Source organism: Paroedura picta, chromosome 4 (assembly GCF_049243985.1).
Source record: "Paroedura picta isolate Pp20150507F chromosome 4, Ppicta_v3.0, whole genome shotgun sequence".
Lineage (NCBI taxonomy): Eukaryota > Metazoa > Chordata > Lepidosauria > Squamata > Gekkonidae > Paroedura > Paroedura picta.
In genome coordinates, this window is record NC_135372.1 from 6826628 (window position 1) to 6853113 (window position 26486).

Here is a 26486-nt window from a genome sequence, read left to right on the forward strand (position 1 = left end):
AACAGACTCAAGAGGGGGGGAAAGCCCAAATTTTCTGATCCTGCCTAGATAAAGGACTTGATTGGGGCACTGTAGCTTTGTCTTTCTTTTATTACCAAGTCCTTGTGGGTGGAACAACTAATCTTCTAGTTTTTCTGGAAAATGTCACCTACTGGATTGCAACAACAAAAACAGAGATGGTTGGCATTTCTTTGTCCATTTGTTTGTTGAGCAGAAAATGAGAAAACTCTACCCGAAAGTCAGGCTTAATGACCTCTATTCTCTGAGACCATTATTGGCCCAACTGTGACTTTCTGAGGAGGCTGTAAGCAAGCACAGGGAAAGTTTCTCTCTTGCCCAAAATACTAGATGGCATCCAATTAATCTGATGGGTAATAGGATCAGGACAGACAGAAGACTAATTTACACAGAGAATGACTAACACATGAATTGTGATGCCATGATGGCCGCAGGAATAAACAGCTTTAGAAGGAGATTAATGAAGTCTATCAGTGGCTACTAGCCATGATGGATGAGAGGAACCTCCACATTCAGAGGCACTAATCCTCTGAATCCCAGAGCAAGGAGGCAACAACAGGGGAAGGCCTCTGTCCCTAACTGTTTGCCATCCAGAGGAACTGTTTGACCGCGGTGTGAGATGGGATGCTAGACAAGATGGATCAGATCCAGCAGGGCTCTCCTTATGTTCTTGCATCAGGTCCCTCACTGGGACAAGGGAGGCACAGAGCTGCCCTGAACATGCAGAGAGTACAACTGCTCAGCTACAGGGAAGCTGAAGGATCACCGTTTCATTTTCAATGCTCCCCCCTAGAAGCAACAAGGACTAAACCAAAGCTATCAGACTTTCGCCCCATCTCAAAAGACAAGAGCCACTGGCAAAGACAACTACGCTAGGAAAAGACCCCAAATGAGATGGATCCCTGGCCCTTGGTGGGCGAGACCTGAGCAAGGCTCTTCACAAGAGGAGTCACCCATTGCTAAAAGTCTGAAACCACCTGCTTGGAGGTAACAAACAGGGGGCAACAAAAACAAGAGCCTGTGTCGCCCCCCCCCCCGTTTCAGACATGAAATAAACTAAATGCAAGATAATGGGAGGTGCGCCTGGCCTGCACCAGGGCCAGGGCCTTTTCGGTCCTGGCCCCCACCTGATGGAATGAGCTCCTGGTTAAAGCTTGTTTCCTGTTCTTCATTAGACAAGGCCTTGTATGGTTAGTTGCAGAAAAGCCCCTGGGATCCTCACCCCCCCCCCCCAGTCAGTCTTATGATGTATTGTAGAGTGAATCTGTCCACTTCCTGCTTGTTTTAGGGGGATGGGTGGGTGGATCAGATTATGGACAGCTCTAGAAATGCAATTGCAGAGGCCCAGGACACTGAAACCCAAGCAGCAACAGCTCATATCCAAGTGGCAACGCTATCATAGTTTCACCACTGCTGCTCAGAACCTCTGTCTAGAACAGCCTTTCTCAGCCTTTTTACCATTGAACCCCCCTGAAGTATTCTTGAGGCTTTGAGAAACCCCAGAAGTGGCAGGATGGTGCAGAACAGGGTTGGGAAGCAGAGCTGTGGACACGCCCACTCAGAGGCCCCTCCCCTTCCCACCCCTTCCAGGCCCATCATTGGCCATTTTGGAAGGGGGGAATGGGTGGACATGACCATATATATCACTTCATGTTTAACTAATGTTTAACAAAATATATTAAAAAATAATTTCCCACCCATTTGGGAAACCCTCCCCAAGGATTCATGAAACCCTGGCCTAGAGATAAAAGGGCGTTCCCCACACTTGCCATCCGAAGGGTTAGTGGGAAGAAAGCAAAGAGAGCAAGTATTGAAATATTTATTTACACAGAAACATCTTTTAACACAACGGTGATCACAACTGGGCACCCCCCCCCCAACAGAATCCAAACTCTGTTCACACATTCTGCGAAATCATGTCTGGTCTGGGCCACAAAATAAAACACATCCCTGAATGTAGAATGTCATTATCAGGGAGAAAGAACTGGGAAACCTTGAACCACTAGATTTCCACAAGCCCTCACTTTTAAAATTTCGGGGGAGCATCACGGCACGGAGGGACTCCCTCCATCCCACGTCCCTGGGACATACAGACGGAGTCCAGGAAAAGCTTTGCTGCCTTGATTCTGTACAACCAGCCCTAATGTTAAGAAATGGACTATAAAAGACACTGCTCATGCTACTCAAGGGGGGGGGAGTGTGAGGGCACAGGTCACTTCACCCTCCCCACTGAAACAACTTCTTAGCAAAGAACCTATGAATTACAGCCCTCAAATGCTGCTTTTGCACAAAGCAGAATGGACTCAGCTGGACGCTATTTGTCTGCCTGAAGTTAAAAACACAAAAGAAAAACTTTGGTTTGTCACTTTAAAAAAATCACATGGAGAAAAGCTGATGCGGACAGAAGTGAAACTCTGGAGAAGAGTTCTCACGAAATCACACCCAAACAAATCTCTTTCCCAACATGGTGAATTCTGCCGACGATGCCTGATGAAGCGTTCGGTGAAACCCAAAAGCTGTCCCACTCTCGCACCAACCCTGCTGATCTAATGCAGGGTAGAAAACTGTGGACTAGTTTTTAAAAATCTTGGCCGAACGCTCCTGAGGCCCAGCTGTCCCCCCCAAAAGCCCCCCCTGGCGCAGAAACAGAATGTTACTTGTGAACATTTGGAATAACGAATATCTATTTGATTATTCGCACCAATACTTCCAGTTACAAACGCTGCTGAATTTTTAGGGGTGGGGCAGGGAGATGGAGCTGAAAAAGCACCTGATCTGTCAGGCTGATATTTCACCTCCACGTTCCAAAATATGCATCAGGGAAAGCAAACCTCCACAATTAATACAAGGTATCACATTTCAGAATATAGTTTTCACATTAGACGCCATCCACCCAAGATTCAGACCTCAGCATTCAGGGCTGAAAAACAGCAATCCCCAAAACTAATGGCTAGACTACATCAGCAAGAGCGAAGGGTCCAGGGGAGAATGCCTGTCGCACCCCTGCTTGATACTTTGGCCTTCCCTTCTTATAATGTCTCCACAGGGGGCCAAGCTTCTGCACCTCTGCCCATTCAAGCAACATGGAAACAGAGTCTGTAGGAGGTTGCCTGCCAGTTTCTGCTGTTGAATTGGAACATAAAAAATAAGGTGGGAGTAACTTGACTGGGGAATCCAAACTTGGGGAAAAGCACCTCAGTTCACAGGCTTCTTGGCGAGGGGGGATTACCTGAGTTTAACAAAGTCCCCGATATGGGTATGAAACCGGAGACAAAAATCTTGGCTCTAGCCACCATTCCTAAAAATAGGCAGACACTTGTTCCGTGAGGACCCCCCCCCCCCGTCTGAATGTACCGATATAGTGTCCAGCAAAGAGCCCTAAAATAAGATTACCTCTGTGATCAAACAGGGCTTTCTTTTCAAGAGGCCTCACCCTTGAGCCATCATGGGGTGAAGATCTGTGCAGGCAGGGAAATGCTTTGCACCACCTCTTAAGAGCTAAATAATATCAGAATCCAGGAGCACCTTTAAGACCAACAAAGATTTATTCAAGGCGTGAGCTTTCGATGCAAGTCGAGTCTGACGAAGGGTGCTTGCACTCAAAAGCTCATGCCTTGAATAAATCTTTGTTGGTCTTAAAGGTGCCCCTGGACTCTGGTATTATTGTGCTACTTCAGACCAACACAGCTACTCTTAAGAGCTAGTGATTTTCAGAGGCTTGTTTGAGGGGCTGCATTAAAACAGCCACAGGGTCTCTTTGAAAGGCTGCTCGGGATCGTTCTTGATGGCACTGAAGACCCCTTTAAAAAAAAAAAAGAGCTGGCTCCTGTCCTGGTAACTCATTTCTTAAGAGCCACAATGGCAGAACCTACCAACTTGAGAAATAGACATGACACCCTGATCTTTAAGCTGAAGGATATCTGCATAGAAAAAGGAGAAAGAGATTTCTGAGTTTAGAAAATGGGGCGATTTGACTAGGGGGGTATGGAGAGGAACTATCTGGGCTGAGTCTGCTCTGTATGGCCAAACAAAGGGCTGGATCCTAGCGAGGAAATCCACAGACAGAAGGGGAGAGCTGACCTGTTTCCTCTTCTCACAGCAGACCTTCAGGCAGAGAAGGGGGGGCTTTCCCCCGTTCCTTTAGGTATTGAGTTGGGGGTATTTGGGGCTGCTGTGAGAGAGGGACGTCGGGGACGGAAGTTGCTTCCACCTGAAGAAATCCTCCCTGGGATCCCACCCAAAGTCTACGCTTGCCTGGGAATAATTTGGAGTAAACAAAACAGTTTAAATTTTTTAAAAAAAATTATTCTGCAAAACCACCAAGGACTCCTGATCCAGACATACTGACGGCTGATCATGTCAACACGGCAGCCTCCAAAAACCAAGAACCAGTTCCTGAAAACCCGTTCACTGAATATGGAACCTCCATGTTCAGAAGCAGGTTACCTCCGAAAAAAGCCAGGCACAAAAAACAGGGGAGTGCTGCTACTGGGCTTTTGTGGCTCTTTGGAGGGAGCACACTGACCTAGTAACACAATGTTCTTTTAATGTTCTAGCCTCACTTTCAAGACAACAATTCAGCCAAGAATTTAAGGCACTGAAAAGAAAAATCAATATTTCGTTATGCCGCACCAAAGCAAAGCTTAAGCCCATAAAACTGATGGTTCTTTATTGCCCTTCCTAGTTAAGGTCAGAGTCAACAATGATTCTGCATCATCATGCTTAAATTACTCGGCGTATCAAACCAGGAGTAAAAAATCGTAGGAACAGAAGCCACCGTTGCTGACGGGGACAGAATGTGCAGCGCAGATGTGGCGTGCGCAGGTTCCGTGCGGGGGAAACGTGTGCTTTTTCAGACTTCCCAAAATGTGCTTGCAAAAGAGGGGACAGGTCACACCATTAAAAACAAAAACCAAAAAGCTCTAAAAATGTGTTAAAGGCCTTCTTTGCTGAAACTTCAAAAGGCCATCAACCCCCAACAAGTGACTGGAAAATTCATGTTTTGTCACTTTATTGGGGCTCAAAACACTTGGCGCTTCTCAGAGGAGAAGCTGAGAGAGAAGAACAAGTGCATGTCTGTGTATTGTTGAGAGAGAAGAGCACTTGAGTGCACATATGTGTGTGTGTGTGTGTGTGTATTGTGTACTGGAGGGGGGGGGATGTCAGGGAATTTCACTGCTCCTGGGCCTTGAAGTCTCCCCCAAGGCCCCTCCCTCCCAACCTCGATCAGAGGTGCTCCAGGGGGTGCAACCTCATGAAAACCCTTCGGAGTTACCAAACGATTCCCTTCATGAGGCTTGTACAAATTTCAATACGAGTGCGGAGCTGTGAAGAGAACATCACGTGGTCTGTCTGGGGGCAATGCCTGTTTTATGAGATGCATCCCGGTCCATGGAAGCGGAGCAGGAAGGCCTCCTCTTAGGAAAAGAGATCACTTCCTGTATGGGAACAGGAAGTGCCTCAGCACAAAAGATTCCCCAGAGGGTCTTTTTTTTTAAAGACTTATATCAAAAATAGATTCACTTTTTTAGGACTTGAGGGCACCTTTAAAACTGGATTAAAATCAATAAAATATCGGGGGCCTAACACTGTATGGGGGGAGCCAGTGACTTCCCTCATTGCGAAGCTCTGAAAGGGGGCCCTGAGAAAGGCCAACGGCTTCTTCTGAGCAAAGAAATTTCGGGTCGACTTAGCCCACGTGAGGCAAAGAGCAGGTGACCTCGCCGGCTGTGGAGAGGGCTTTTTATGGGCCATCCCAATTACTCTTCGGACTTTAGTTGGAGAACTCTCCCAGGTCCCACGCTCCGTCCCACGGTGCCGAATCCCCCCCCCCCCAAGCACTCAAACGAGACGAAATTGCAGCCCCTTGCCATCTAAAGTGGGCCACCCACCCCCCACTCTAGCATTAACACACGCACATCAATTTCTCTTTTAAATATTAGGAAAAGCCGATGGGAGAGGGCGGACGAAAGAGGAGGTCGTCTCCCCCTCTATCAGCTCATTTGCTCCAGGTACGTGGAAAGCAGGAGGGCTGGGGGTAGGAAGACGGTCCGCTTGTTGCTGACCTTCATCTGCCGCTTTCCTTCATCGCCGGAACCTGGACAGAAAGATTGCAGACATTAAGGCTGGGGCTCGTGCCGGCAGCTACCCCATCACAGGCCCCTGCGAGATGTCCATCTGCGGTGCACTGAGAGATTGTAGGGAACCCTCCAGGCATGCCTTTTGTTTAACAAAATAATTCTGCATGATTTCATTTTTTCTCCTACAAAACTCCAAATGTGCTCGTGCTCTCTGTCTCTCTCTCTCTCTCGCTGTGTTTAAAAGCATCATTGCCAATGTAAGAGTTTCAGTTCTATGAGTTGTCGCAGGCCAGAGTTAACCAGTTGTGGGTTTTCCAGGCTGTGTTGCCATGGCCTGGTAGGTTTAGACTGTGATGTTTCCCCGGGAACTGCAGCTGGCATCTTTCGAGGGAGGCTACGGCATGGATTCCCATCTTGCCATGTCCTATCTCTGAAGGTGGTAGTTGCAGTTACTGGTGAAGCATCAGGGCCTACAATGACCTGACCAGGGCCACGCAGCCTGGAAAACCCACAGCAACCCACTTCCCACTTCCGTTTAGTATGTGCAGTCTGAAGATCCCTTTTTTCCTTTTCATCTTAGATTTTACTGTTCAATATTGTCTAAAACTGGCCTCAATCTCCTGAATTCCTATGTCGATTTGTTGTGTGTCAAATATGTAAGTCTGGCCCTTGTCCCAAATTCCATTCATTTATGTAACCTGTGTCAGGATGAGCTTCTCGACTGAGAGATTCTGGTACTCTAAGAAGTCATGTTTACACGTTTACACACCTCCAGACCTGGAAACTCTGCATCCTTCTTAGTGAAAGGGCCAGCAGTGCTTTACTTCATAGGGAGAGAACAGTATTCTGTGCATGCTCAGAGGCAGCCAGCTGTTATACCAAGTTTGGTTCTGGGGCTGTCGATTTGGGGCTGGGACCAGAGTCCTTCTGTGTACCCGGCTGGCTAACTTTAAATGAGGAATTGGGACCTCTTGATCTTTCCTTTGCAAAAGGGGGAGAACATGAAGAGGTTAGTGAAGCCCAATAAGGAAGTGGAGGGGGCCGAGGAAAAGGGAGACGCTTCCCTGGGAGACAAGGAGAGCCTTTCACACAGCAGGGAGGATATATTGGGGGGGGGGGGAATCATTCTCACTGGCAGAGACAAGATCCATGTACTGGCAGAGGGCGTGAAGCAGCAGCCGCTCGAAACTGCAAGAAAACAAAGGAAGGAATTAACGGGGCTGCAGTCCAAGTGAGGGAGCCCTTCCCAGCTGCTGCCGTGGGGCACGTGCAAACCAACCTCTGCAGCAGAATGCCTGCCAAACAAGCCAAACTGCTCACCCCACACCTTCATGGAGCTGTTATCCAAATTTGCAGAGGGGAGGGGGGAGGAAGGAAGATTCTCATGTCTGGCCCCTTCCCACAACCATTTAAAGCATTTATTCCTTTTTGCAAAGCCAAGTTTCTAGTCCTCATTGGCTGCCGAAGCAAGTCTACGGTGATGAAGGCAGCACAGAAGAGGGTGGGAAAGGGGTGAAGATTCCATGCAGTCCTTCCCCCCCCAAAAAAAACACTGTCTTAATTGTGTTTCGTCTCAGTACTAGAGCATCTTCTCCCCCCCCCCCAAAAAAAACACCCCAAGTGGTATCCTGGGTCCTTGAAGTCCAAAATGACTCAGGTATCAAAAGAAATTTGCAGCTCAGATAAGACTTCTGACTGATAAAAAAACAGATTATTTCTACCCTGCCTTCCAGCCACAGCACGGTTGGCTAAGCAGCTGAAATCGTTCTCCTCTCTTCCATTTTATCCACACAACAACCCTGTGAGGCAGGGTTGTTGTGTGGAGAGAGCGAGACTAGCCCGTGGTCACCTTCCATGGCACAAGTGGGGATTTGAACCTGGGCCCCCCAGATCCTAGTCCGACACCTGAACCACCGCGTCACACCGGGCTCTCAGGAACGAGGACTCCCATGCGTGAGTGCTAGCGGCGAATGCCCTCACGGTGGCGGGTACAGGGGCTGGGTGCTGTCTGAGTCGGAAGCTGCAAGTAGGCCGCTCAGGTTGGACACAAGGAGGCGCTGCTCACACGGAACCCGCAGTTACCTATTATCCATCATTGCCGTGTAGACAGAGCGGGGGCTAACAGAAAAAAAGGTCAGTATCTCCTCCTCCAGACATTCCAGGGTCCCCTACAAAGGTAAGAAAGGAGGCCTTTAAGCGGGTCACGCATGCGCTCAAATCACCAAGGGAAATCCCCGAGGCACTCTGCGGGAGAGCAGCCACTGTCAAGACCAGGGGTAGTCAAACTGCGGCCCTCCAGATGTCCATGGACTACAATTCCCAGGAGCCCCCTGCCAGCGAATGCTCCTGGGAGTTGTAGTCCATGGACATCTGGAGGGCCGCAGTTTGACTACCCCTGGTCAAGACTCTGCCAGCTTGGGTGCTGCCCACTGGTCCAGACCTCCAGCAGCTGCATAGACCTGCCCGATCTTAAGATAAACATCTGGACCGGCTTGCACGGAACAGCGACTCCAGGGCAAAGGACGCCCTCTGCCTTCCAGACTGGATGTCCCTGAATGACACTTAAACGGTCCAGCTGCAGCATAGAATCCCCCCCCCCCTCCGCCGCCCCGATCCGGCACTTATTGACTCACTCCGTTCTTTTGTTTGTGGTTCCACTTTTATCCTGCCCTTTCTCGAAAAGACTCAGGGCAGATTACGGCACCAATGAAATATACACATTCCAGAAATATACAAAATTGAAATTAGTTCAATGCAGTTAAAACATTCTGAAATTGCACAGCTTCAGTGTATGGGAAATTTGGGGGAGGGGTGTCTTCATATAGGTTGGCCCTCGCTGAGGAGGGCAGCCTGGGGGCGTTGGGTAGAGTAAGGCCTCCCCTGCAGCCCCAGCGGAACGGCTCTGTCTTGGGGGCCCTGCAGAACTGCTTGCTTCTTCTCGATGGGGAACCAAACTGGCTCCGTTTAATCCTCACACCGTCCCTGTGAAGTAGGACTTGGCCGCACGTGTGTAACCGGCCCTCCCATTTGGGGTTATCAATCTGCACACTTCGTCCATGTTCAGAATGAGATGTATAGATTACAAAGGTTATTTTTTTGACAATCACAACGTTGATTTACTAGTTTCAATGACTGTTAATATTTATTTTTAGGTTCTTACCCTGCCATTTCACTAAAGGGTTCATTGATTTGTGTAGGCCAGGGGTAGTCAAAATGCAGCCCTCCAGATGTCCATGGACTACAATTCTCATTTGCTGGCAGGGGCTCATAGGAATTGTAGTCCATGGAAATCTGGAGGGCCGCAGTTTGACTACCCCTGGTGTAGGCCTTTCTACGTGCGCAATACTGCTTTGAACTGAAGCTGAATACCTGGCAGGGTTTGATTCACTATTTTAATAACGATATCAAAACATCTCTTCTTTCCTCCAAAGAACAAGAGCAGGGCCAGAAAAAGATCTGGTGCTTTTCTAACTACAGATCAGAGCTGTGCTTTATTTAAAAAAGCAGCGTCCAGTAGCACCGTTAAGACCAACATAGATTTATTCAGGGCACTAGATTGAAAGGCCCCCTCCCGGCCTGCGTCGCGACCTTCCCCCGGTGCCCAGAAGCATAGCCAAGGCCTCTTCGAGACGGCGGGTGTGCTACTAGGCCCAGGGGCAAGGCCTCCTCCCCCCTCCCCCCCTGGATGCGGCCTCCTTCTCTACTCACGCCACTCCCCCGGAGGCCACAGACAGGCTCGGGTGAGGGCCCAATCAGCAGGCACAAAGCAATTGGGCCCTAACCCGGACAGGCCCCGCGATTCCCTCTCTTGAAACAAAGATGATGTTCCCCCTCACCCCCACCTCCAACCTGGAAACATACCGTGGGGATGCGGCCACGCTTCAGGGTCATGCGCAGGCGTCGGCTGATGCGCTGGAAACATTCTTTGGGCGTATATGCAAGATGTTCTGCAAAGGAAAGGAAGAAGAGGAAAAAAATTCTCCAGTCTGTTGAACAGTGAGACCTGGCACAGATCTGTGACTGCTGAGCTACTGACACACTGTTCAACGTGGGCTTATCGCAACTGCAAAAGCATGCACTGAGAAAAAACCGTGTTGTGCTCACCTGTGATGGATGTTCACTGAGGGGTCTTCAGTGAAGTCCCACAGTAAGACTGCGCTTGGCAGGTGACCTACTACAGCAAATGGTGGCTCTCAAGATGTCCATGGACTACAATTCCCAAGAGCCCCTGGTGCCCCTGGGAATTGTAGTCCATGGCCATCTGGAGAGCCACCATTTGGCCAGCCCTGCACTACAGGGCTCTCTTCCATCTATTGTGGCAGTATGTGGAGGAGCGGGGAATCAGACAAGTGACTGCTAGGCAAGAAAACACTCAGTAACGAGTCCCAGAGGGGAGGGCCTCCTCTTGGACCAGGCTATCTCAACCTGGAATTTCATGATGGCCGCAGAGGAAGTTCGGCAATTGGGTGGGAGTTAATTAATTTTAAATATATTTAAATCGCAGGGTGACTGTTGACATCAAATTTATTTATTTGATTCATAACCTGCCCCTCTTGGTGAACAGGCTTGGGGCGGTTGACAACGTGTAAAATCCAGTACAAATCAGCGATTAAACCATTAGAACCAAAGCGCTGAAACACAGTTGAAAAGGAAAGTGCTCCGAAACATTTCCACGGGTAGGGGCTTGTGATCTCAGTCCTAGGCTCTTTCTGCACCCATTGGGTTGTGCCCCGTCAATCTGCTCTAGGGGCGGACCTCCACAGGGGAAAACATTGCTGCAGAAACTGTGCTGCATATTCCCCTAGGCTGGTTCCAGGGCAGAAAAGGCCCTGGCTCTGGTTGAGGCCAGTCACACAAGCTGGGGGCTGGGGACCCCCAAGAAGTCGGAATTTGCAGAGCGCTTTGGGGTTACCTACTCGGACAGATGGTCCCTCAAATAGGCAAGGCCCGGGACTTGTGAGGCCTTAAGGCAGGGGTAGTCAAACTGCGGCCCTCCAGATGTCCATGGACTACAATTCCCAGGAGCCCCCTGCCAGCATTCGCTGGCAGGGGGCTCCTGGGAATTGTAGTCCATGGACATCTGGAGGGCCGCAGTTTGACTACCCCTGCCTTAAGGGTTAAGATCAGCTCCCTGAACGTGACCTGGAACTCAAGTAGTAGCCAATGCAGCTGCTGAAGGGCAGGTCGAATATGGGTTTGTCATAGCAGCATCAGGCCGTTTTTTTAAACAGAGACCCATGAGCTTCCAAAGCCCACATAAGACCCTGGCTCTCACCAGAGCACCAGAACAGATCCGATGTCCAGCCTTTTGTAGATAGATACGTTAAAGAGGACATAGTATTATACTATAACATCATACCTTTTGTGCGGCAGTTGATCTAAAGCAGCGGAACCGAAGTGGCCGGCACCACACAGCAGGGGGGAAGGGGAGGGACAGGTGTCAGCGCACTGACGCCCATGCCTCCCCTCCCCTGTCTCCTGCAGCGTGGCGCTAGCCACATCGGGAGCGAATGGCTTTGGACGCCCAAAACGCCCAGACCTGGGGGTTCATACCCAGAATAAAATGCTGTTGGGCTCAAAGGTGTCACTGCAAAACCTTTTCCGTGATTCTTGGTACCCTTGGTGCGATATGTTAAAAAGGTAAAATATGCACTTCTGGCACCCACGCGGCTCTCCCCGCCTGTGGCTCTGCCCCTTCCCTGACAAGCTATTAAGCACGCCTGAGGGTGGATGGAGCAGAAGACACAGCGGGGGCCATTCTGAAGTCCCTCCCCACCTCCGTACCTTTCCAGTTATCCTCCGCCCTCCCGGCCAACTTCTGTCTCTGCTTCTTTGTGGCTTTTTCCTCCAAGTACGAGATGACTCGCTCCTGCTCTTCCCCAGAGCGGTTCACGAAATCGTTCCAGATCTGAGTGACAGACACAGCAGGTCACGGGACACAGCCCTGGTTCCAACCCCTCCCTCCACACATTCCTTGCCAACTCAGTTTTCAGCTGCAGGGAGGCTTCTGAAATCACGCATGGGATGGAGAGAGTGGACAAAGCAATACAATTTCCTCCCTCCCCCGAAATACTGGGCCTTCAGTGAAGGTGTCCAGTGAAGCTGATGGGCAGTAGGTTCAGGACGGACCAAAGGAAAGACTACTTTACATGCAGAGGGATTAAATTGTGGGATCCGCTGCCCGAGGATGTCGTGACGGCCACAGGCCTAGATAGCTTGAAAAGGGGATTGGATAGATTCATGGAGGACAAGTCTATCAATGGTTACCAGCCACGGTGACTGAGGGGAGCCTCTGCATTCACAGGCACTAAAACACAGAATCCCAGAGCTAGGAGACAACATCAGGGAAAGACCACAGCCTCTGCGCCGGGATGGCCAAACTGTGGCTCTCCAGATGTCCATGAACTACAATTTCCATGAGCTTCTGCTATCACGTGGTGGCAGCAGGGGCTAATGGTGATTGGGCACCCCTGAAGACAGTCATGTCTGTATCTCTCTTTCTATACACAGCTGTTTCCCTTCACAAATAAAATCAAATTTATTCTTTATGCAGCCTAGTGCCCCGCCCTCTCTGCACGTTCAGACTCTGTGAGCAGACTGCTTCTGACCATGGAGGTTCCGTTCCACCCCTATGGCTAGCGGCTACCTCCATGAGGGTGTGGGGAGGAAGTGGCTTGTATTTGTTATTAACATCTCTAGTGGCAAATCTGCACAAGCCGCTCCCCACCCTCCCAAGCCGAAGTTTCACTTCATAGCTGCTTTGAATTTCAAAAGAACAAGCTAATATTTACTCATTTTCGGGGGCACTTGAAAACAAAGGAGGTGAGCAAAGGAAACTGGATGGGCAGGAAGGAGGCGGCATGACTCGGATCCTGTTGAGTCATCCCTCTGCAGGCCACAAGATACAGCCCTCCAGCAGAGGAAGCCAAAAAGCATATTATGGCCACCTGGCATTTTGGCCTCTTCCCCATGCCCGCAAAACCAAGAGGGAGACGAAAAATTTCACTCCAGAAGAACCTGGTAACCAAGAAGGTTGACAAGAGGCTTAATAACAGCGGAAATAGTCATAGGTTTACATATATCAAATTAACAAAGCTTTAGTATATAACAAAGAGTTAAAAAATATAAAACAGTAAAAAGAAAATACCGTTTGATTTTAATGAATATTTTACTGCTTGTTATGCATTAAAGCTTTGTTAGTCTAATATAGCCTTTCTCAACTTTTTTACGGTTGAGAAACCCCTGAAATACCCTTTAGGCTTCGAGAAACCCCAGAAGTGGCCGGACGGTGCAGGATAGGGCTGGGAAGCAGAGCTGTGGACACGCCCACTCAGAGGCCCCGCCCCTTCCCACCTGCTCTTGGCCATTTTTTGGGGGGTCAACATGGCCATATATGGTCACATTACCCAATAAATGTTTAACAAATTTTAAAAATATATTAGAAATTAATTAACTTTCACCCATTCAATAACCCTTCCAGGTTTCCTGGTAGAGAAAGCCTGGTCCAATATATGTAAACAACAACTTCTCCATTTTCTTCTATTCATTCATTCAACCCCCTTCCCATGGCTACGAGATGCACACTGCTAAGTTTATTATTCTTATTCTTATCCATCCATCCATGTATCCATCCATCCCCCCTCCCCATGGCTGACATCACAGCTGTGCACTGCCATGTCTTGCTGTGCTCTCAAGAGCTGAATTTGGCACCCAGCACCACAAAGCCTCCTGATCAGCTCCAGTGTGTCACAGCTGTCCTCGGTGATCCCCCAGTGCTTGGAGCGCACAACACTGTGTACAATCGTTATCTTGTGTCTCCTTTCCAGATACCTATTCCTGCCCTGAACAGGAAGTGAGAGTCCATGACCCACCACGGTCATTAAAACCACCAAACAATTAAGCTCTCTGATTCATCTCCATCGTTTTCCTGCTCTTGCAAAACACACGGACTTTGAGATCTGCACTTCGCCTCTGAGTTTGGGTTGCGTGCCTGAACTCACTTGGTGAAGTGGCCCAGTTCTTGCAAGGTGGCTCTCTTCAACCTGGGCTACTTGGGTTATGCAAGGTTGACTGCGACTGGCGGTCTTGCAAAGGAAGGTGGGCATTAAACAGCAACGGGGGTGGTCACAAACTGTAAAATTCCAGTTTGGTTTGGAGTTTGTGGTGCTCCCAAACTGAACACCCAAATCCAGAGGATCCAACCCTCCAGCAAGATGAACCAGTCTGGGCTGGCCCATTGAGCATCTGACAGCTTAGAAGCACGGGGAAGCAAAATGAGCATTGGCGTTATAGCTGAGAGGCCCCCACTGTCAGAAAAAAGGGGCTGCAAGCGATTTCAGCAAGATTCCCTACCCTCCAAAGGGATGGAGCTTCCCATTCTGATCCCATAGAGCAGAATGGGTGCTCCCTTATTATTGGCCAGGGCTGCCTCTTAGCTCTGGAAGGCCATTATTGGTGTTTCCAGGGCTAGAGAAGTCCACCCCCCTTTCCTGAACAGTAATCAGTGCGCCAGTGCACCACCATGTCTGCTGAGCTGAGCTGAGGTAGCACACATGCGCTTCCCCCGCGAACTGCCAAACCCAGAAATTCTGTTTTCAACCTTTTACAACCTTTTGACTATGGAGGAGTCCCTGAACAAGTTTTCAGGCGTTGAGGAGCCCTGGAAGTGATGTCAGGTGGCCATGCTCACTGCCACGCCCCTGGAAGTCACATGTCACCAGAAGTCTTGCAGGCTCCGCCCCCTCTCCTCTGTGGCACAGAAACCACAAGAGAACTCACTCCTGCTCGGGAGGGGAGGGGGGGGCAATGGAAGTGACTGGTTCCCTAGTTTGTGGCAGAGGCCATTAAGGCAGGGGGGGAAAGACCGCGGACCCCCTCAAGAGTGCCTGTGGCCCAGTGCCAGCAGCTCACACAGCCCGGGCTATTTCTGTGGGGTTTGGGGGCTCTTGCTCCCAGTTCTGACCCATCCCTACAGAGGAAGCTCACATCTCAATGCAAATGTACAAATGGGGAGGGTTCAGCTAAAAAATGGGGGGGGGGAGCTTCCTGTTGGCAGATCTGAAATGCAGGGTGCACATACCCTCATATAAGACTCGTTGTTGCACGCTTCAGAGAAAATGCTCGGGGCTGCTGAGGGTGCTGGTTCCCCGTCTTCGGAGCCATAATCATCCTGTTCCAGAAGAGTCATCAGATACCGGGCTGCGAACAAAAGGAAAAAAATAATCAAAACTTAGTCAAATAAAAATGGCCTTGAATCCTTCCTAGGGAGAAATCCAGGAGCCATATCCCCATTCCCAGCTGCAGGGAAATGGATACAAGACCCAACTGAAAACACTCACACCCTCGCCCCTGCGGGCTGTCTCCAGGTATAAATGCAGACACCCGTCGGAGTTGGGCTGTTGCAGGGGAGTAGCTGCATTTGCTGCAACTGACCCAAGATTCTTGTGGTGCCTTAAAGACTAAACGCAAGGGACCCCAACCTAGCGCCCATGGGTGTCACTGCCTGCCCCCACCTTTTCTACTACCCACTAAGGAGTTTTGGAAAGTGGCTTCAGAGAGATACCAACTATCCAGCGTTTCTCGTCTACACAAAGGAGACTTGATTTCTTCAGCTGGCCACTTAGCAAGGGTCAGCAATGAGCAAATTGTGGGCATTCTAGCAGTATTTGAATTGGCGTGTCTGGGGAGGGAGGAATTTGTTGGAACCTGCCCCAGGTTGAATTTGATGGGAAAATATTTAAACAGGCTAACAAATAAGCTCTTTTTAATGAGTTTCCATCCAAAACATGGAGATATTTCCCGGAACCGAGGGAAACATCATAGACTGTTTACTGAAGAGCTCATTAAGTGGGCATCTGTGGCTTCTAGTCTCTGGGTTCTCAGTTTCTGTAATGCCACTTCCTCAGGAGCTAAAAGCCTCGAGAGGTCAAGGCCGAATTTTCCGAGTCATTTTTTTAAAGGTAAGCAAGAATTACCCAAACGTCTGAGTAATAAACTGTTTGGCTGGGCGTGGTAACGGGTCTTTAGCCAATATTTGAAGGTCATCAACCAGGCTCTCGTTTCTGGTTCCTGCTGGCCAAGTTCTGTGACTAGGGTGCCGTCATTTTGTAGCTGTGCTCACCGCACTGTGCCAGAATAGCAAAGGTGCCTCCACATTTTAAAAGGCCGGGAACCCCTGGACTCAAGGTATTTCCTGTGAAATACGTTGCGTTTATTTATTTATTTGGATTTTTATACCGCCCATTCTTTTGCAGCTCTGGGCGGTTTACATGGAACATTGTATAAATTTACGTGGAACATTATTACAATATATAACATTATGCATCCCATAAGGTTGGGCCCCGTTTACAGAAGCGAACACTGCAATAGATCTGTCGCTCTGAGCCCTCTGAAGAGTCACCTGCATGACTTTTGGCAAGGAGGGGAAGTATCAAGCAGCCGTTTTCAAGCTCCAGCAAAGGAAGGCCACTGATTTTGATTTTCTTCCGCAACTGCCTGAAACCTGCTGCCGTTTGAAGAACTGAAGAAAAATGCTGAGGACCAAAGTGCAGGAAGCCTTGGGGGAGGATGAGCAGGTTTGGGATGCCAGCAGGGAGCCAAAGGGGAGGCCAAGTAAACAGGCAAATTCCCCAACTTCTTTGGCTTTCCAAGGATTTATCTCTGGGGGAGGAGCAAGACAGAGGTTTAGAAAATTAGGCCTGATGTGGAGAGAGAATTCATTAAAGCTGACGGGAAGTAGATTCGTTACAGTAGCGGTCCCCAACCTTTTTAAGGTTGAGGTCTGCCTCCGGGGGGTGGTGAAGAGCCGGTGGCCCGGGTGCCGCGCATGCGCGTTAGCGCCCCCTGGTGGTGAGAACGCACTTGCACGGTAGCTCCATGCATGCACATTTTCACCACCAGGGGGGGCTAACGCACATAAGCGGGAGCTCCGCGCATGAGCGTTTGTGCCTGCTGGCGTGCCAGCGGCCACGCTTGCATCTTCCCCCCCAGCTCTCACAGCAGAAAACTAGCCGGGCTGTGAGTGAAGCGGCTTGCGGCCGGGTGAGCTTCTCTCTGTGGGGAGAGGCAGGCGTGGCGGCCCGTCACCGAGGCCTTCGTGGCCCAGTAGTGGGCCACGGACCACAGGTTGACTACTCCTGCATTACAGAATACACCTCAGGGGCTACTGATTTAACTTGCAGAATTCATTGCTACTGGATGTCACCATGGGTAGGAGAACTGGTCAGGAACAATTTACATAGAATAATGGGTTGCTGAATAGTTTTCACCAGACTAGCTAAATGGAGCCTCTCTGTTCACAGGGAGTTTGCGTCTGAATACTAGATCAGGCATGGAGAACAGGAAAGACCTACTGCTTTCATATCTGATTTAAAGGCATAATCTGGCCCAGCCTTTCTTAACTTCTTTACCGCTGAGGAACCCCTGAAATGTTCTTCAGGCTTCAAGAAACCCCAGAAGTGATGCGATCGTGCAGAATATTGTTGGGAAGCAGAGCTGTGGACACGCCCACTTGAGGCCCCTCCCCTTCCTCCACCCCCTCCAGGCCCATCATTGGCCATTGGGGAGGCCAACATGACCATATGTGGTCATACCACCTGATAAAAGTTTAACAAATTTAAAAAATATATTTAAAAATTAACTCCCATCCTTCCAGGGCCATCAAGAAACCCTGGTTGAGAAAGCACCTCTGCTATCTAAGTAGAACCTCCAAGTTCAGAAGGGAGTCTACATCTGGACACTGGCTGCTTAGGATAAGCCACGGGGAGGGGACGGAATCTCTATCCCTCTTGCGGGTCTGTCGGAAACAGGAGGCAGGGCTTCATGGGAACTATTCTCCTCAGAGCTTTTCATAACGAGGAGAGCGTTCCTGTCTGGGGACCCCTTACTGTTCTCTAGCCGCTGGAGACTCTTGCGTCCTTTGGCCTTGGGAATGAGGTCTGAGTTGCGAATGGCCTGGTTAATGTAATGCTGTTTCCGTTTGGCTGGCGAGAATCTCTTGGTGGAAGAATTGGCCAGAGGCGGCAGGCAATTTCCAATCCTCCTGTAGGACGGCAGAAGCAGAGAAAGAAGAGGGTTATTTCGGCACTTTCCCGATCCGATCCAGTCTCTGCTCCTTCTGCACTATTAAGTGGAACAAACCGGGCAGGTGGTTTTAGATACATTGTGCTATAGAAGTGCTGCCAAATATCTGGCAGCCAAGTTATAGGATGATTAAATCTGATCTAAAATCGGAAAGGACAGGGCAATGTTAAAAGGAGAATACATTTGCTGAGCACCAGTGGTCGTGCTTCTGTACTCTCGATTTTTCGAACAATATTTTATGACATTTTGCATTAAGAAACCAAACACAAAGCATCATCTTCTTCCATCTGTTATGGCAGAAAGAACAGTGCTGAATTCAGGCACGGTGGAGGTTATGCTGATCAGGCAACCTGATGCTTTAGAGTGGGGCTGGCCAAACTGGTTCTCAGTTGAGCCCCTGGGGCTCATGGGAGTCGTAGTCAATGGACATCTGGAGAGCCAAAGCCAAAACTCCTGTTTTAAAGGGACAGGAGCCACCTGTCTTACTCAGAGTGGAGTTGGTGTCTCATGGACCCAGCCTTACTCTCTCAAAAGCCGGTCAGCAGCACAATGGTCCTAAGTGCCTTCTACCAAGCGTCCCTGGTTAGCCTCCTTTCTTTGGCTCCACCAACCTGGCCATTCTGATACATGTGTCAGGAACCTCATGGTTGGATTACTGCCATGTGCCTTGTGCTGGACTGCTCTTGAAGACAACCTGGAAACTGCAGCTAGTCCAAAATGTGGCTGGCCAATTTTTGTCAGAGGGCAGCATGACATCCATCTGAAACAGCTATAAGGGCTGCTAGTTGATTTCCAAGCCCTGTTCAATCTTGAAAGCACTTGAAGGCCCATGTATCTGAAGGGGCCTCTCCCATCCCATATGTGCCCACATACCAACTACTCTGTTCAGGCAGCCCCCTATCTTGATTAAATTAGCCTGGCTTTGCAGATCTGCTGCTTTATTATACAGCAGGGTATTGTAGTCATGGGAATAGACTCATGGGAACTGTAGTCCATGGACACCTGGAGAGCCACACTTTGGCCAGCCCTGCTACACATCAACCAGAGTCCTTGTTGCACCCCATCCCAATAATCAGTTTTGTGGGAAAACTCATTATTGGAAGTGTATAGAGAACAGGAGCAAGGCTTCCCTTGCTGAAAATAAATCGCACACAAGCTCTTGGTTCACCGATTAGAGTGCCGGGTAGGAAAAACGTTGCATAAAAAGCATGCAAAAGCCTCCAGAAACCACACACATTCCTCCCTAGTTACATCATGGAGCCAAGGTCAGGACAATAAAGCAATTCCCAGAAGGGATTAAATTAGAACTTTAAAAAAAGTCCAAAGTTCATAACAAGAGCTTCACATGAGGAGTTTAGAATACGTGGCTAACTCATATACGGCAGGGGTGGCCAAACGGATGTCCATGGACACGGATGTCCAGATGTCCATGGACTCCAATTCCCATGAGCCCTGGAAGGGAACTGGTGTCCATGGACATCTGAAGAGCCACCATTTGGCCATGCCTGATAAGTATCCATCCAGTTGCTGCTTGAAGACCACCAGTAAGCAGGTGCTAATCGCCTCCACAGGAAGCCAATTCGACTTCTGCCCTTGAGCTTCTTCTGCATGTGGCTCCTCCTCCAGGAGCCCCCACCTCCAGCAGGCTCAAAAAGGCCAGGGACCCCCGCCTTAAAGGCTAAACATCTATTCCTGCACGAGCATTGGCGAGCTTGCATCTTCAGATGCTACAATGAGGAAAACACATTTCACATTTCTGTAGGGAAAATTACTGAAGGCAAAGGCTGAAGTTGGGGGCAGGGAGAAGCTTGGCGTGTGGACCCTCATAAACATTTTGGGGATGAAAGACTGAAACGGATTCAGTTTTTAAATAGGATAGATGAGGAGGGAAGTCAGAGATTCGGACTCTCGCTCACAGGGTGTGGAAAAGCAAATGGGTAACAAAGGGCAAGTCACTGAAGACAAAGCCAATTGAAGCATAAGAAAATTAACTGACATCAGTTACCAGAATGTCAAGAAGAGCCAATTAAAGTTGAGCTGTTAACAACTGCAGTGAACAGGAAACCCACATCCCTGTTTAAGCCAGGATAAGGAGCCATGTTTAATGTCTAGCATTCCAATTCAGTCCTTTCACACTATTTATTCCCTTCTATGTTTTGTTGTTGTTGGTAGAAGAATAGCTTTCAGACCTGCAATGGTTCATCCAGGAAAATCAAAAGGTTCACCATGGACTCCCAGGTGCTGTAATTAATTATGTTTGGCTTATGCTGACTGATGCTTTCACACAGGGGCTGACACATTTCTCCAGGGTCGACACCCACTGGTTGTGAGTGACAACTGGTGACAAGCCATTCCTGCCTCCTTTCTGTCTGTCATGCAGCAGGCTGGCTTTGCAGATCTGCTGCTTTATTATACAGCAGGGAATTTATTATATATTTATTATACAGCAGGGAATTGTAGTCATGGGAATAGACTCATGGGAACTGTAGTTCATGGACACCTGGAGAGCCACACTTTGGCCAGCCCTGCTACACAGGGATGTTGTTCCGCAAGATTGGAATCCCACAGCTCCTTTGAGCTCAGTAGAAATAAAATATTTTCAATAAAAAACAAAATAAATCTGTGCTTAAAACTAGCATTATAGTCATTCCTGCCTCAGTCCTGCCTAACAAATGTAATTTTATAACTTGCTTTTTTAAAGGGAAACCCAGATTAGGTTTCTAAATGTTCAAATATGAAACAATATCCAGCAACCGCAGCACCTGGAACCATCATGTCAAAACAGTTATAAGTGGCCAGTTAAATATTCACAAATGCCTCTGTATCATGCCAAGAACTTGTATATTGTTTTGCTGCTTCTCTATTTTCAATATAAACTGCCCTGAGCCAAAAGGGAGGGCAGTATACATATACATACACACACACACACAATAATATGATTATTTGTTTTTATATATATACAAATAAATAATCATATTATTCTGCTTTTGGAATTCTCTCTCAGTTTTTTTTCTCTTGCCTACCAAAGAAGTATCTCATTTGTGAGACAGAAGAGAGATATCCCTCCCTTTGTTCATTTTCTGGTGGTTCCTTTGTTCCTTTGAGAGGCTTTTGGTATTGCCTGTTTTCCACCCAGGATGGGTGGGCAAGATAATCACAGCCTCCTGGCCAGGCCTTCTGGACCAATCCAGTTCTGCTCCACCCCTGAAAGGATCCCGCACACATGGCCGTTCCTCCACCACCAGCCCTTACTGTCCGTATTGTCTTGTAACTCTGCTTTTCAGGAAAAAACTGTCATCCCAAGCAGCTTTTAGGAAACACAACATAAAAACAAATTTAAAATGGAATATTTCCCCCCTTTTGTCTAGAAGATTTCTTTTCTGCATATCTGGATCCACACACAGAAGAATTGCCTTTCACTACCCGAAGGAGTCTGAGAGAACAAGAGTTGTTTTTTATACTCCTTATTTCAGTCTCAAAGCGGTTTACAATAGCCTTCCCTTCCTCTCCCCACAAGAGGCGCCCTGTGAAGTAGGTGGGGCTGAGAGAGCTCTGAGAGAACTGGTTTGTGACAGCAGATCTAAAAAGACTGTGACATTTCAATAATCACTCTCTGTGTTAAACTGTCTTTCTTTTTGTCTGTCCTGAACCTACCACCCACCAGCTTCACTGGATGCCCGCACTGTGAGAGAGGGAGAAAAAGTTCCCTTTGTCCTCTCTCTCTCCCCTGTCTATAATTTGATAAACCTCTCTCATGCTCCCCCTTATTTATCTCTTTTCTAAACAGAGAAGAAGTCCTCAGCCTTCGCTCATTGGGAAGGGGCTCCAACCCCCTAACCCTGTTGGTGGCCCTCCCCTGTTTTTTACGCAGCTTTGCAATGTCCTTTTGGAGACACGGTGACCAGAACTGACCACAGCATTCCAAATGTGGCTGCACCAGAGATCTATACAGGCGCATTACAATACTGGCCGTATTATTCTCAATCCCTTTCCTTATCACTCCTGGCACAGCGTTTGCCCTTTTCACCCCATGCTCGAAGCCAGGACGGTGTGTTTGTCCCAATGGGCATCACCTGACACTTCCTGGCATTGACCTTCCTTCCCCACGTGGCCGCCCACTCACTTAGTTCGCAGAGGTCCTTTCGGAGCTCTTCAAGGTCAGCCTGGGCTTTCACCATCGGGAATAACCGGGTGTCATCTGCCCACTCACCCTTAGCACCAGACTGTTTATGAATGAATTCAATGGGACTGTCTCCAAACCCCACCCTCGTGGGACCTCATAGCTTCCCCCCCTCCACTGTAAGAACTAGGGTGATGTGATGTGGCCTCTCCCTAATTTTGTATTCTCTCACTTGTTTCTGCCCCCGTCCTGCAAAGCAGGCTGGTGTTAAACAACTTCAGCTGCCTTGAATCAGGAGAATTTTTCATGACTCTTCGCTGTTCCCCCAAAATATACTTTCAAGATTTGACATTAAAGACAAAAAGGGATAAAGAGCTCATCAATTTTAGTCATGGAGCAATTAAAGAGGAGGAGATGAAAACGACATGCTAGAAGAGGCCAACAATGGTTTGCAAGAAATAAAAGTCGTTGAAAACCTATGGATTAAAGAAACCAGTGCCAAACAATGAATCTGGGCCTCTCTTTTCAGAACTTAATGCCATTTGCGAATAATTGTTATTAACTGTGTGATTCAAACAACGACCCAGGAAGGTAGGCCCCTTGCCCGGCAATCCTGAACTGCATTACTCCCTTCAAAACTCATTGACTTCAGTGGACTCAGAAGATGTAAATTTGCTGAGGATGTATTTACTGCCCTCATTTACGATCCCTTCTTTCTCGCTGGAATTCAAGGACGATTACAAGATGCAGAATATATAAATAAATAAATAACTAGAACTCAACACTTCTGAGAAGACTAGGATGACTTAATGAGTGACTCAGGCATTACTTCATCTTACAGAGGGGAACGGCAGGCAGAGAGACCTTTTTCAAGGTCACAGAGTAAGTTTCCAACTTATTTTCTTAATAAACCACTTTTCACTCCAATGGGAGCCCAAAGCGGCTTACTTTCTTCATTACTGTTGTTGTTTAAATTTATATGCTGCTGCTAGCTTACAACATGCATAAAATAAAATCAGAAGTAAAATTCCATTCCACCTGCGCCAACCCTCCCTCCTTTACCAAGCAGTCAGAAGTTGGCTTTGCCATATGTTGGGTTTGCTGTAATTAATTGGGGTTTGAATGGGTATTTCTGGCGGGTTTTATTGTCTAGATTGTTTATGTGACCCGCCCTGAGCCGGTTTCCGAGAGCAGCAAGATATAAATCCATTTAATTAATTAATCAATTAATCAATTCATTAAATAAATATATTCCGCCACATGCCCAGAAGGTGTAAACCCAGATGCAGAGCATTGAAGGGATCGGAGGAACGGCCAGATTTTCACCAACCTGGCCCCGACTGAGTGCCTGGTGGGGGAGCTCCATCATACAGGCCCCACGGAAGTGAAGAAGTTCTGTCAGGGCCCTCAGCTTGCCTAGGAACTCATTCCACCAGGCAGGGGCCAGGACCAACAAGGCCCTGGCCCTGGTCAAGGCCAGGCGAACCTCCAGAGCAGGGGTAGTCAAACTGCGGCTCTCCAGATGTCCATGGACTACAATTCCCAGGAGCCCCCTGCCAGCATTCGCTGGCAGGGGGCTCCTGGGAATTGTAGTCCATGGACATCTGGAGGGCCGCAGTTTGACTACCCTTGGTCTTGACAGTGGCCGCTCTCCCGGTTTGACTACCCCTGCTCCAGAGGGCTGGGGATCATGAGCCTATTTGTACCTTCAGAGCACAAAGCCCTGCGGGGAGAATAGGGAGTCAAATGGTCCCTCATAAACATTGGGCCCAGACTGCATATATTCTTCCCCATGCCTGCATTTTATCCTCACAACAATTAATTAATTAATTAATTAATTAATTATATTTATATACCGCCCTCCCCAGGGGCTCAGGGCTCAACCCTGTGAGGTAGGCTAGACTGAGAGTTTGTGACTGGCTCAAAGTCACCTTGCAAGCTGCCATGGAACAGCAGGGATTCCAATACAAGTCCCACAGTTCCTAACCTGCAAGAAACAATTCACTCCAGGGGTGGCCAAACTGTGTTAGGGGCTGCTGAGAGCCACAGTTTGGCTACCCCTGCTCTAGAAACTGTACCTAAATGTAAGTTTGTAGAAGGGTCAACATTTGAACCCATGACTTTACAACTCCTGACCCCTACTCCACAGCAAAATCAGAATAATTTCACATAAGGCGATGTACAGTTTGCTTCCCTTTAGGAATTTTTCTGCCCCAAAGGACTGTTCTGGGGGACCCAACATGGGAACAGATGGGCCAGTAGCTACATACTTGTTAGCAGTGCAAGGTAGTGGTTAGTGTCTGACAGGTTCAGATGCAGGTTCAAATCCTCACTCTGCTATAGAAATGTGCTGGGTGATCTTGGGCCAGGCAAACGTTTTTAGTCTAAACTCCCTCACAGGGTTGTTGTTGCAAGGGGAAAACAGAGAAGGGAATGATGTAAACTGCTTTTGGAACCCATTGTGGAGACTAAAATGAAGTAACTAAGTGGTTAAATAAATCAGTCCTTGATCGATTGCTCCTTCTTTAATCCCACTGATCTAGTAGTTGTAACTCTCTTCCAAAGCCATCTAGCCAATAGCCAGGGCGATGTGTGTTTGTGCTTCCTTAAGGATAAACAGTAGGTATACTCATTTCAGTTATTTGCATTTTATGCTCATTAATAAAACATGTCCCAAAAAATCATACATGCTGACATACATTCAAAAAACTAAAAACCAATAGTGAATTAAGATGAGTAAATCAGCAGTCCTTTCATGTTTTAATAATGAAAAAAAATGTATACAACTCATTAAAAACAGTAAAAATTTTTTCCTAATCATCAAAAATAATAAAACTGCTGAGACTTTGGGAATATAGCACGGGGGGGGGGGGAAGAACTCATTTGTGGATAACTAAACAGGGCGACAAAATGAGCATTAACCTGTGGAACCTGCTGCCACAAGAGGCAGGAAGCACTGGCCAATCTGGGGACCTACAGTGGCCGCTGTCCGCAGTGCCTAAGGAGAGTCTCCCTATTCCAGGAGCAGTCTACCCCACCACCCCATTTCTTGGGAGAGGGGAACTGCATTTTGAAAAAGCCAAAAAAGAGGGCATGCTTCCCGACTGACTGTTTCCAAAAAGCCATCCTCGTTTGAAATGCCCCTCCTATCTCAGCGGTGAGAACTCCTCCTAACTGGGGATATTCCTAACCCCCCCCAAAGAAGGCATTTCCAGCAGTTTAAAAATCAGAGAGCCCAAAAGGGGGTGGAAACCCTGAAAAGGAGCCCATCCAGTGATCCAGTGCCCCTTTCTCCCAGGTCTCTCTCTGCGCCCCGACCCATTGCAACTTTGGATGCCAACCTCCAGGTGGGGCCCGGCGATCTGGAGGCCAGTTCCCCGGGAGACCGCCGGCTGCTTGGTGGCGTTGCACCCCCGGCGCTCCCCGCCCTCCCCAGGGTGCGGCCCCGAATCCCCCGGAAGCTCCCGGCCTGGATCTGGCACCCCCGGGCCCGGCTACTCACCCGAGGGGTTGCGCCAGAGGGGGGGCGGCGGCGGCTTCCTCCCCCGCCCTCGCGCCGTCCCTCCCCGCGAGCCCCACCATGTCGAGCAGAGCCGAGACTGGGAGCGCGCGAGCCAGAGCCAGGAAGTGACGTCAGAGGTGGGGGAGTGAAGCCTTCCCACTTGCCCTCACCCTGCCAAGGAGGGGCCAGCCGGAAACGGACTTCGCAGAGCTGGCTCTGGACTACAATTCCCATGAGCCCCTGCCAGCAGGTTTCATGGATAGACTCAGTTATATGTAAACCGCCCTGAGACTTCGGGGAGGGCGGTATAAAAAATATGAATGAATAAAAATATAAATAAATAAATTGTAGCCCATAGCCAGCGAATGCCGGCAGGGGATCATGGGAATTGTAGTCCATGGACATCTGGAGGGCCGCAGTTGGACTATCCTTGGTTTAAAGGATGCACGGGGTTTAGAGAGTTGCAAAGCGAATCCCCTCCTCCCCTTGTTACCTTCATTCAGCAGGGCTCTCCTGCTGATCTGAGCTGCAAACTGTGGAAGGGGCTGGGTGGGTTGCATTCTTTTTGAAGACGTATTTAGGTTAAAATTTAAATTTGCTACTTATGCAAAAGAGAGTCTGTGCAGCAATAGGAAGAAGGGGGTGGGTTGCAAGGCACTGGGCAGAGCGGATCTTTCTTTGTGCT

The 26486-nt window shown here is 48.7% G+C and overlaps 1 protein-coding gene across 3 annotated transcripts; it reads right to left on the reverse strand.

The window, feature by feature from the left end:
* Positions 1–1823: 1823 nt before the first annotated feature.
* On the reverse strand, positions 1824–25931 carry R3HDM4 (R3H domain containing 4). Of its 3 annotated transcripts, XM_077331665.1 has the most exons (8): positions 25802–25931; positions 17984–18138; positions 15178–15296; positions 11883–12006; positions 9960–10045; positions 8181–8266; positions 7231–7286; positions 1824–6115 (listed from the first exon to the last, which is right to left on the reverse strand). In XM_077331665.1, the coding sequence occupies exons 1-8, from the start codon at positions 25879–25881 to the stop codon at positions 6012–6014; spliced, it is 810 nt and encodes a 269-aa protein (XP_077187780.1). In that variant the 5' UTR covers positions 25882–25931; the 3' UTR covers positions 1824–6011. The 3 variants fall into 3 exon arrangements, with proteins under 3 accessions (XP_077187780.1, XP_077187782.1, XP_077187781.1); XM_077331667.1 differs by lacking the exon at positions 8181–8266; XM_077331666.1 differs by lacking the exon at positions 7231–7286.
* Between the last annotated feature and the right edge of the window lie 555 nt (positions 25932–26486).